The sequence below is a fragment of the Oncorhynchus keta genome, chromosome 2 (genome assembly GCF_023373465.1).
Source record: "Oncorhynchus keta strain PuntledgeMale-10-30-2019 chromosome 2, Oket_V2, whole genome shotgun sequence".
Taxonomy (NCBI): Eukaryota; Metazoa; Chordata; class Actinopteri; order Salmoniformes; family Salmonidae; genus Oncorhynchus; species Oncorhynchus keta.
In genome coordinates this window covers 71,184,502-71,196,852 of record NC_068422.1, presented here as the reverse complement: position 1 = coordinate 71,196,852, position 12,351 = coordinate 71,184,502, and the positions used below count along the sequence as shown (strand labels likewise).

Below are 12,351 nucleotides of genomic sequence, written 5' to 3'. Positions count from 1 at the left end.
CTCTCAGTATCTTTATTTACCCTGATTTCAGCAGCTTGTGAATATTACAGGGCACCCCTGGGGGTTCTCACTCGCTTTGGTAAACCTTAAACCCTCTTCCTGAAGTGGAGGCTCTTGCTGAAGTAGACACCAGGATTGTCCTGACAGATTCTGCTCATGAAGACTTTTCTTGGTTTTCACAAATGGCTGTGTTCCAGACTCTTTGTTGTGAATATCTTGAAAATAAATAAGCTCTCCTCTGTTTCTGTTCACTAAAGAAGACTAAAAGGCAAAACGAGGTAAAAATCAGTGAACCCCCTCAATATTTTTTTTATTAAAGGAATACAACCTGCACCAAAAAAAAAAATCTAATATTCAACAGCACATAAATATAAAAAAGTTTTTTCAAAGGCAAACAAAACCAATACAAAAGTATATATAAAACATTTTGTGGACACATTGGCTTGCAACAGCATGTTCCCAAAACCCAAAGCACAACATTTCGGTCCAACCATTTTTTTCAATAAAGTATCTGACCACATAGACGAGCTGTTCTACTGGATGCATCATTCCAAAGAAAACATAAAAATGCAGGTTAGACTGATATGAGACATTTCAAGGCCAGCTGTGGATATTATAAGATCCTACATAACCAGGTATTCATTTGCAGTTTAACACCAGGTGTAAATGGGGTCTAAATATAGATGCCGTAGAGGCAAGACTACATTTTCTTCAAACCCCTGCAGAGTGAAACAGTGCATGCACGGCTAGCCTTCACAGCAGTCCCCAGGTAAAAACACAGTCACACAATCTACTGTATTTAGTCACTTCTGGTTAGACAGTGTCAGAAAAATTACACAAAAAGGCCTTTTAACTCCTAACAAACTGCATTATTATATTTTTATTTTAATAGTGAAACTAATATGAAAAGTATTTTTTACTTTAAATAACTTGAATTAGCAGTACATGAGTTATTGTGCTGTCCTAAAAATACATTAGATCAGAGACCCAGGGAAATGTGACCAAATGTTGTCCTAATTGAAACAGATTAACGGTTGATATTTACAATCATAAAAAAAAATAAGTCAGTTAGGTCTTTAATGTCTGATCACCACAGCATCAATCAAATTATATCAAATAGATCTACTTCACAGCATTGCTTGCCTCTAATTTTCATCAAAACAGGGACCAAATGTGCCCTTACTAAATATTGAAAGTCGCAAGGTCCAAAAACAACCCCATCCCACTTCTGTGATACAGATCTGAAGGGACCAGATGGGATTAAGTTAAGGGGGAGCTTCCACCTATCCAATTCCTTTACATCTGTCAACACTGATGGGGTAGGGGCTAGAGAAATGATCTAGTCAGTGCTTGTTTTCGGGCCAGGCTATGGTACATTCCACCTGAGACACACAGAGACCCTCTGTTGACCCCAGCTAAGCCTGCATGAGCAGGTGCAGCAGTTGACGGGCGATGGCTGAGTTCATGGTCCACAGGAACTCTATCAGCTCTCCTTTGAGCAGCTCCTCCATGGGAACAAACTGCAGTACCTGTCTCTGGCCAACAGGAGGCAGAATGTCAGCATCCTCCTCCCCACTGGCCAGGCAGCCCATACGCTCCTGCAGGTCACCGAGGTGGGGAAGGAGTCGAGCAGCAGCCTCTGGACAGAACCCCACACATACCAGCACCGCCCCTGCAGCACCTGGAGGAGAAGGACACCTGAAGGTGACAGAGCGGAAGGACAGGTGGAGGCAAAGGACGGTTGCCGCTGTTACGCGGGTAAAGGCGGAGAGAATGGGCAAGAGGAGGGCGTCGCCGGGTCCCATGCGGCGCAGGGAGAGCAAGACACAGTCCAGCAGGTCTCTCTGATACTGTGGCTCCCCGTCATGCAGAGTGGTGCGGGCCGTAGGTGGTAACGAGGGCTCCGAACAGAACTCCAGCACCAACCCCACAGCCTGCTCCTCACAATCCCCCCAACACGATGCTCTGCCAAAGACAAGGCACTTTCTGTTTCCCTTGCCATTGCAGGGAGTGATGTCACATTGGGCTGCCACCTCTGAGAGGATGGAGGTGGTACCAACCATTGGGCAGGAGCTACAGGGAGGGACCAGAGTCCAGGCAGCTGACCTGTCCATGCCTGAGCCTAGGGCAGCCTGCTCCAAGGCTTCATTGAGGTGTTTCAACAGACCCCCATCACAGAATGGTGAGTTCCTGACTACAGTGAGGGCTGCCCCCACTATCACAAACCAGGTGTCCATATGGCATTCTGCCAGCGGCCCTGCCAGCACACAGCCTGCCCCAGTGCCGTCGGGGCCGTGGCCTTCCACACAGGCAGCGTAGCGGCCCTTCACAACACGCTCCTTCCAGCCCAGGGCCTGCAGCTCCCTCCGCTGGTTAAAGGAGCCCATCTGATTCTTCTGGCCCAGGGGCCTCCGACCCGTTACGCTGCAACACGCTGGGGCCACTGTGTTACGAGACAACCAGCGGGCCCGTGGCAGAGAACTCACCTACACACAGGAATAGGAAGAACAGCTCAAGCCTGGCTTGAACATTTTTATGCAGAACTTTGTATTAAACAAGTCACTGATAATAAATGACAGATCAACCAAAAATAAATTCAGGAGGTTTCCATCGTTCACTGAATATCTCATATTATACTCATCAAACATTATTCTTAAATTGTAGATAATTATTATCCTAGCACTTCATAATGTCTAACTAATGGTCAAAGGGCATCAGCAAACTTTTATCGAGCTATAGGCTTCGCTATCTACTTTAACTTTGCATATTTGCCACTCTTACCTGGAAGCGCTGCAGATACTCCTGAGCAGTGCAGTCCCTGATGTTTTCCAGTCGTTGCCTCTGCTTCTCATTCAGGCCCTCAAACATTCTCAGGTTTTCCCAAATCGTCCCTGTCTGTAGGTCATGGAAGTAGGAGCACGCCTGCTCATGTTGCGCCAGGAACGACTGTGGGAGGAGCTGGCTGGGGAATAGGGCCTCACGGGCAGCCAGGTCCGGCCCGAAGTGACGGATCAGCTTGGACAGCAGGGGCCTCACAGCCTTCTTACCATCGTAGTGAAGACAGACGACATACACCTCAGAGTTCCCTGCTTTGCTGGTTGCCGGTTTGAAGACGCTGACGGAGCGGAAGCAGCAGTTTAACAGGTAGAGCAGGCAGACGGAGGAGTGCTCGTACAGAGTGAACATCTTCAGTACAAAAGAGCCGCCTGGGCCCAGAAGGAGGAGTGCTGCCGCAGCCTCGCAGTAGTGCAGCGATGACACCAGGGCCTCCTGCTCATCAGGGTTCCCCTGACAGTCAAAGCTCCCATCCGCCGTCACCACGTCAATCCTGCGCAAGTTACCCACAAAGGTCTGCAGCTCCAACAGGTGCTTCTGGCTCATGATGTCTCCTGTGTTGTCCGAGCCAAAGAACCACCAGGGCAGAGTGTTGACGATGAGGCGGTCGTCTGTGATGGTGGTGCCCCCTCCATTGGCCTCGTGATAGGGGTTGAGTGTGTTGGCTGCCCAACTCCAGTCACAGTAGCGCGTGTGCTTGCTGGTTTTGAGATAGTGGTTCAGAGCGGCGATGAAGGCCCCTGGAGCCTCACACAGGTGAACAGTGTTCAGCTCCCCGCTCTGCAACGCCTCCTCTGGCAGAAGGTTGAAGGTGCCCAGGATCTCATAGAACTTGCACCAGGCCTGAGTGCAGATTTCAGCATTGGAGGCGGCTCGCACAGTACCAATAACCTTCCCAGCACGGTTGGTGGAATTGGTATGCTGGTGCCAGACATCCAGATCCTTATCGCTAAGTTGGTTCTTCACCTCATTTAGTGACGTCTTCAGGGTCTGCAGGAGGACGTGGTCCTGGGCCGGGTGTCTCAGTGCTTCTCTGGGGTCAGGGATACACCACTCCCCATTGGCCGGTTTGACGTATGTCCTGACTTTATTGAATAGTTCTCTGACCTCTGCAACTACTTCCAGGTCAAAGGCTTCCATATCAGTGGGCTGCTGCCTGCCAGCTTTCCTCCTCGCTCCCTGGCCCCAACTCATCCTCTCCACCAGACGCCCTGCAGCAAAAAAAAACAACCGATGTGATTTGATGATGTCCACAACGCTATACAATGCATGCCCTGCATAATGTAGATTATATCAGGAAACTGTATTTTATTTACACTCATATTTGTTGACTTTTTAGTTTATATGCATTAATGCCTAGTCCCAGGTCTGTGTAGCTACTGCCGTCACTCTATATATGCATGGGCAGTGGTTGATTACTGATTTATATGTACACTAGACTAATGGCTGGTACCATAACGAGTTCTACCAGGTTATGGTCTCGGAGTCTGAACACACTAATAAAATAGGCCTAACTGAATAAACCTTTCTAAACACATAACCATGCCTGCAATCATTCTCCAAGTCCAGCTACATTGTTGCTATCGTGATTTAACTACGATGGAATAGTAGGCTTTGCCTTATGTTAAATGAACATTTGGCAGTGTACATTAATCATTTTCTGCATCTGAATCAACAGGGTGGGTTTGTAAATTCAACCTGGAGTGAGAGTGTGCTCTGGGCGTTTGTAAATTCAGAGCGTTTCACTCTTGGAGCATTCAGAGCGCACACTGGACGCTCCGGCCAAAGAAGAGTAGGGTTGATCTGAGCGTTTTGACCTCACAACCGCAGTCAATCACCCAAGCGAACTGGCTAACGTTGGCTAGCTACTTCCAGACACAAACGAGAGAACACCTCACTCTGACCATTACTCACCCTAGCAGAGCAGGTTAGGCTGTTTTCATGTAATTCAGAGCTTTGGTGACTAAATGGGGTGCTGGCAACAAGTTAATCACGTTTTTTTTGCAGACGTTTACTGATTCCGGCCACATTGAACGGGTGTTGAGTGTTCGTAACTTCATAAAGTTATTCTGCGCTCTTGCATACTCAAGACGAGAGTGGTCTGAAATCGGAGTAGATAGAGCGAATTTAGGAACGCACTCACAGCAAGCAGGCAGGACAGCTTACTACACCTCTGACTAGCTAGCTAACCTCCTAGTAAATAAAGTTAGCCAAACGTTAGGCATTTCATACAATGTGCCTAAAGGCGAAACAAGTAAGCGAAATCATTTATTTACATTTTATTGCTGGCTATAATACATATTTAAGGCATACATAACTTAACTAGTTGTTTAAATGGCCACACATCACACGGGCTATGACATGATTCTGTGAGTTGCTAACAGCATTTGTCCCCCTCTCCTTGCAGGTGCAGCGGCTACGTCTGTGTTGCTAAGCAAGAAACTACGAGGTCGACTTTTAGGGCTAAACTAAATTCGTTAGCTAACTAAGCTAGTTTCTCTAGCGTTAAGGAACATATCCTAATGAATAACATTACATCTACTATACCTTGCTTGTTTACTGTACACACACTTCCATAATAGACACACGTTTACAACGCTTACGGTCGTTAATTTTTGTTTGTAACTCAAGCTTCCCGCCGGTCATAATGCTAACTTAAAAGGTTCATACCTAGCTAATGCTAGGCCAGCTAACATCCTCTTTCTCTCAGCACAGCTAGCTTCTCAGCAGACATTTTTTTGAATGAGACAGATGTGCGCCCCCCGAAAAAAAATAGACTTCTTCGGTGAGGTTTAATGGCGGTTGGCATCCAATATGTTGCATTACCGCCCCCAACTGAACTATAGATCCATTACACTTAAAATACTAAATGGGAATCAGAAAAAAATATATATATATTATTACCCTATCAACTAACCCTATACTCATTAAAAACCCATCACCTTATTCCACGACTTTAACCCTCTCTGATCCTACCCTAGGGCAACAGCCCGAGAAGATGGGACACCACCGCTCAACACAACCTGTAACTCTTCTAAAGTGAAATCTTGTTTACCTAAATACTTCTCTGCAGTTGCCTCCACAGCATATATTTTCTTTGATTTTACTTCCCATTTCTGCAATACAGTTGACATCTATTACTATGAACACTAAGAAGCCAACCTTACTGAAGCATAACTCACTGATTGGCCTATCCCTCTGTAGTGGCACAAATCTAACACTCACTGGGATCCTCACCCTTGACCCATCCTCGTCCACTTTCTTCACTGTCTCAGCATATGACACCTTCTGCACTACTCTTACCCTGGCCACCTCAACCTGCCTCTCTAGGCCCATAGACGTCCGATCCCCAGCAACATGAGCACCCTTACAATTGACAAACAACTTTATTCACCGAAACTTCCCAATCCTCTGTCACATGCCCTCCGGCACACTTCCCACATCTTAGAATCTCCCTCTTACGCACTGCTGCAACATGAACATAAACATTGCACCTGAAACAGAGCAGTGGATTCTGCACAAAAGCTCTAACAAGATAACTGATATATCCTAACATGACTTTGTCTGGTAGAGACTGACAATGACTCTTCTGTTTCACCATGCTCCCCACTGGGTCTGGGTCGCACCAAATGGCAGGCATCACAAACAGCAGGAATGTTCAACTTCAATTGCTACACCTCCACACTTAACGCTACCACAGACAGCTAAGAACAAAGCAAGAAACAGATCTTTACCCACGTTGCATGACACAAAGCGCCTTCTCCCTCTGGTCATAAGTAACACAAACAAATATCACAAGTCCACTATAGGTTACCTTTAATTGATTTAAGATTATTTGGGATTGGGTTGGTGGATCGCATCTGATTTAAGGTGAATACACCGCCACCTACTGTACTGGAGTGTGAGGCCAGACACAGCCAAACTACATAAAATTATGTCCTTAGTCCTGTTCCTCTAAGAAAGTGAAATAGAGCCTTAAAACACCACTTCCCTCCCCCCACTGCACCACCAAAACCCCAACCCTGTCCAGCCTCTCTAACCCTTTTACACAATCTCTCCTTATCTACGCTATATAATTCCCAAAATATCAACACATACTCCACCGTTTCCTCCACTAAACAGTCATCACACTGACCTGTTTCATGTCTCCCTATCACAATGTGGCATTCAAACCTGTGTGCCCAAACCGTAGTCTACTCCACACAACTTCCTCTCACCTACATCCCATACTCCCCACCTCTTCCTTTACTGATCATTGCATGTGAGAAAATTGGCTCCCTTGACTACTAGCATCCCACTTCCTTTGCCAAAAATCAAACCCTTTTGATCGGATCAAGGACTTGAATTCCCTGCGGCCCAGAGGGACCTCAATATATACCCACTCGCCTAACAGCACTCTTAGCCAACACATCAGCCTTCTCATTACCCTCCACACGCACATGGGTGGGAACCCAGAAAAAGCTTACTACCACTCCCATTAACAGCACCATCATCTCCAAAACAAGTCTCCCCTATCTGACCTGCCCATCTTCACATTACTCAACACTACTCAACACTGCAGCCGAATCAGAGCTGATCATCACTCTGAATGTTTCATCTCCTCCACCAATTTTAAACCTATTATCAAGCTCATCAACTTGGCCGCATACACTGACACATAATGAGTTTACTGCTTGAATGCGCTAACGTTGTTCATCTTCTTATTTAAATGTGTATTGGTGGATCGAAACCGTGATGTGCATACACCGCCACTTACTGCACTGGAGTCAAAGCCTCCCTATTCATCTATCCCTCTTATCTTGCTCTGTGTTTCCACCTACTATTCTGGAGTGTGAATTCATTACACTTCGTAGAAAAATTGCAATACCAACTTACCTTATACCCATTAACGCCACCCCAGTTATCACTCCTTTCAACAGCGCCCTGCTCCGGGGAGCAAAAAAAGTCCCAGTACTTGTCCCTAGGTGCTTGGGAAGAAGCACCCGTTTCCTCTGGGTGGTAGAAATGTAAAAAATCATCACGAGTCCATTTCGAGTTACTTTCACCAACAACAGTCTCCAACCTTTTCTCCACCCAACCTGACACCACATATGGACCTTCCAGAAGGCAAGGAAACATTCTCTTTAGAAATATCAGTCTCACTGGGCCAGAATCTTTTCTGTTCAAAATAAAAACAGATCTGATCCCTACACAGGCTCCAGGTGAACTGGGAGGGCGGGCCGTCTCCCGGCACCAGTACCCCTTCAAGTCTTCTGATGTAAACACCTGAAGTCTCAAAAACATTTCTGCTGCAGCCACAAGTTTCTTTGACTTCTTTGACACTTGAGCCATAAGGTTTAGAACTGTGGCGATGATGCCACAAACTCCACCTTATAACAAACAGGGTATCTTTTGAATGGCAGCAAACATTTACGACAAGCTGTGGTGCATCCACAACCATATCTTCATTAGCTTCACTTGTTTTGTCAACTCTTTTAATTGCCTCCGCATAGGAGATTCGATTGACCGCTCTAACTTTTGCCACCTCAATCTCTTTCACCCTTACAGGGCACTCCAGGAACTTGGGATCATGATCCCCACCACAATTGTAACACCGTTGTCCTTCTACACACCGTTCTTCCGTATACTCCATCCGTCTGCACAAACTTGAAACATGGCCAATTCCTTTGTAATTTTTTACAATGCAATGGTTTGGTGAAGAAAGCTCTTACAGCGAATCTTACATAACTAGGTTTCACATTCGTATGTAGATGCTCTTTATTAATAAATAAAACAGGACGACAGACTTTCTTATTTTTCTCCATTCACCCAGCGGGTAAGGCGCCGGACACCAACTACACCAGGAATTCTCTTCATGTGTTTAATGTTAACATCCATCGTCACCCCTGAAATGACTCGGGGCGCTCTGCTCTGAAGTTCAAAGCATGATACTTCTGTTGTATTGATTCTTTTGAGGCATACTGCAACCTTCCTCTGTTCTACAGAAACCTAATTAATCAGAATAATAGCACTTCTGGTCACTTTGATAGATTCCACTTTTCCCAGAGTATGTTTCACCATCTTCGACACCTCAAACGGGTCTCCCATGTATGCATCCTTCACATACACAAATATCTATCCTCCATTCCAACTTTAGATCATTTCCTTTTTGTTTCATTCTTTGACACTACTGTTGTCCATTCATCTTCACCAACTTTGCTCAACGCACTGCTCGATTCAACCCCAGCATTCACTTCCACCGTCTTCCTCCTAAACGACCACTTCCCATTTTAGGGCTCTTCTTTCCCAGTCCTAGTCATCCCCCCATTATTAGGCTATATCTAAGTTTACATTTTATCACTCTTGCTTTTCCACCAGATCCATCTGTATTTTGTGCATTTTATAACCAATAAATCCAGTCTGCGAACCTCATCCAGACAAACACCCACACAAAACCCATAGTTTTAATCCATGTTTGCAACATAACATTTTGAAAAGATTGGATGACAACGACCTTAAGCTGCCTGGTTGGCAATGGGCAGTGCTTGACTTGGTCTGAAATAGGTGTCGGTACTATTTTTTGGTCCCGGTACTGTTTGTATTTAGGTGCTGGAACGTTAAGCCAATATTTAAGGTGTTGTAACTCAAGCTGTAGAACATTTGAGGTGCCAGTACAGTTCTTGTGAGCTGGGGCCCGAGTCAAGCACTGGCAATGGGGCCATTAGGGAAATCCCACACTAAATAGAACTGATCCAGAACAAATTAAGTGAAGTCTGACATAAGTCCTTCTCTGACTGCACCGAACCATTGGGAAACCAGCAATCCGCAACATCACCCCCATCACCCAATGTCTCAGCCTGTCGAGTGGAGCTGCGGGTGATGTAATGGCCTTAATTTGACATGATAATGGTTCATTTATTAGTCTGAGAGAACAACATAAGAACTGTGTGCACTCTACCCATACTGCCTTGAGGCGCGTACATCTGTGCTCTGTCTCACAGTATGTTCCCAAATTACTACTGCTGTAACTGTGACAAGAGTTAGACATCTTAGAAATTACTCCCTTTAGAGACACATGCCAGTAATGACAGAATGGGTTCGAAAGAGTTGGAATTATTGTACATTTAAAAAATGTTATTCACTAACCAAAAATATATTGTTTATTTGTGACATGCTTTAGCTTGAGGAAGTCTCAGCCTTTTCTCCACACTTGAGGATGCCATTGTCCTATTCAGACCATTTTAGAAAAGTATTTGTTTAAAATTATTTTATTACGAAAGTAGACCTGCTAACAAGTTACAGTTGAAGTCGGAAGTTTGCATACACTTAGGTTGGAGTCATTAAAACTCATTTTTCAACCACTCCACACATTTTTTGTTCACAGAACTATAATTTTGGCAAGTCGGTTAGGATATCTACTTTGTGCATGACACAAGTAATTTTTCCAACAATTGCTTACAGACAGATTATTTCACTTATAATTCACTGTATCACAATTCCAGTGGGTCAGCAGTTTACATACACCAAGTTGACAGTGCCTTTTAAACACCTTGGAAAATTGTAGACCCCCACAAGTCTGGTTCATCCTTGGGAGCAATTTCCAAATGCCTGAAGGTACCACGTTCATCTGTACAAACAATAGTACGCAAGTATAAATACCATGGGACCACGCAGCTGTCATACCGCTCAGGAAGGAGATGTGTTCTGTCTTCTAGAGATGAATGTACTTTGGTGCGAAAAGTGCAAATCAATCGCAGAACAACAGCAAAGGACCTTGTGAAGATGCTGGAGGGACTGGTGCACTTCACAAAATAGATGGCATCATGAGGAAAATTCTGTGGATATATTGAAGCAACATCTCAAGACATCAGTCAGGAAGTTAAAGCTTGGTCACAAATGTCAAGGCTGTGGGTAACTGATGAAAAGAGTCAGGCACAGGAGAGCTGAGATGTGTGGACAAGGTATTTAATTCAAGAAAACAACAGTACAAACACAATACTATGGTGCTGGAAAGATACTGGTACCACGAATTAAACGGGCGTAACAACAAAACCCAGCAATAATAATACCAGCCATCAGATACAGCCTAACAATAAAACAAACACGCACACAAACATGGGGGAAACCAGAGGGTTAAATAATGAACATGTAAAGGGGAGGAATTGAAACCAGGTGTGTAGAAAACAAAGACAAAACAAATGGAAAATGAAAAGTGGATCAGTGATGACTAGAAGGCCGGTGACGTCGACTGCCGAACGCCGCCCGAACAAGGATAGGGACCGACTTCGGCGGAAGTCGTGACAGCAAATGGGTCTTCCAAATGGACAATGACCCCAAGCATACTTCCAAAGTTGTGGCAAAATGGCTTAAGGACAACAAAGTCAAGGTATTGGAGTGGCCATCACAAAGCCCTGACGTCAATCCTATAGAAAATTTGTGGGCAAAACTGAGTAAGCGTGTATGAGCAAGGAGGCCAACAAACCTGACTCAGTTACACCAGCTCTGTCAGGAGGAATGAGCCAGAATTCACCCAACTTATTGTGGGAAACTTGTGGAAAGCTACCTGAAACGTTTGACCCAAGTTAAACAATTTAAAGGCAATGCTACCAAATGCTAATTGAGTGTATGTAAACTCCTGACCCACTGGGAATGTGATGAAAGAAATTAAAGCTGAAAAAAAGAATTCTCTACTATTATTCTGACATGTCACATTCTTAAAATAACTGACCTAAGACAGGGAATTTTTACTATGATTAAATGTCAGGGATTGTGGAAAAACTGAGTTTAAATGTATTTAGCTAAGGTGTGTGAAAACTTCCGACTTAAACTGTATTTGTCTGCCACTTTCTATTTTTCTTACTTTATTGTGTTTCCCTTTCTAGAGAGATGTTTCACTCTTCCTCTATGACAATGTGTTTGTTTGCAGTTGTCTATGTCAATGATATCAATGTCTCTTCATGATGTCACTATCATTGTGTGTGTATGTGTGTGTGTGTGTGTGTGTGTGTGTGTGTGTGTGTGTGTGTGTGTGTGTGTGTGTGTGTGTGTGTGTGTGTGTGTGTGTGTGTGTGTGTGTGTGTGTGTGTGTGTGTGTGTGTGTGTTAGAGGGAGCAGTGTGTTGGAACTGTAACACACGAGAACAGAGACACTGCTACTGAATGCTGGAAACAGGGCGGAACTTTTGATGCCATCATACAACTATACACTACATGACCAAAAGTATGTGGACACCTGCTCGTTGAACATCTCATTCCAGAATCATGGCCATTAATATGGAGTTGGTCCCCCCTTGCTGCTATAACAGCCTCCACTCTTCTGGGAAGATTTTCCATTAGATGATGGAACATTGCTATTGGAAATTGCTTCCATTCAGCCACAAAAGCATTTGTGAGGTCGGGCACGGATGTTGGGCGATTAGGCCTGGCTCGCAGTGGGCATTTCAATTCATCCCAAAGGTGTTCGATGGGGTTGAGGTCAGGGCTCTGTGCAGGCCAGTAAAGTTCTTTCACACCGATCTCGATAAACCATTAATGTATG

General features: G+C 44.8%; 1 protein-coding gene across 4 annotated transcripts; it reads right to left on the bottom strand.

Moving 5' to 3' along the window:
- Nucleotides 1-293: 293 nt before the first annotated feature.
- On the bottom strand, nucleotides 294-5,651 carry LOC118359892 (cap-specific mRNA (nucleoside-2'-O-)-methyltransferase 2-like). 4 transcript variants are annotated; one of them, XM_035738815.2, is made up of 4 exons: nucleotides 5,383-5,530; nucleotides 4,750-4,936; nucleotides 2,782-4,046; nucleotides 294-2,486 (listed from the first exon to the last, which is right to left on the bottom strand). In XM_035738815.2, the coding sequence occupies exons 3-4, from the start codon at nucleotides 4,027-4,029 to the stop codon at nucleotides 1,416-1,418; spliced, it is 2,319 nt and encodes a 772-aa protein (XP_035594708.1). In that variant the 5' UTR covers nucleotides 4,030-4,046; nucleotides 4,750-4,936; nucleotides 5,383-5,530; the 3' UTR covers nucleotides 294-1,415. The 4 variants fall into 4 exon arrangements, with proteins under 4 accessions (XP_035594708.1, XP_035594691.1, XP_035594682.1 ...); XM_035738798.2 differs by lacking the exon at nucleotides 4,750-4,936 and having other exon boundaries at nucleotides 5,506-5,651; XM_035738789.2 differs by lacking the exon at nucleotides 4,750-4,936 and having other exon boundaries at nucleotides 5,439-5,576.
- Between the last annotated feature and the right edge of the window lie 6,700 nt (nucleotides 5,652-12,351).

Bases quoted from the DNA above. Each gene is read 5' to 3' on its own strand.
- LOC118359892 (XM_035738789.2), bottom strand. From the start codon at position 5,481: ATGACCGGCGGGAAGCTTGAGTTACAAACAAAAATTAACGACC. The intron at 4,047-5,438 runs GTAAGCGTTGTA...TTTTTGCTGCAG, and splicing joins ACAAACAAAAATTAACGACC to GGCGTCTGGTGGAGAGGATG. The intron at 2,487-2,781 runs GTAAGAGTGGCA...TCCTGTGTGTAG, and splicing joins AGTATCTGCAGCGCTTCCAG to GTGAGTTCTCTGCCACGGGC.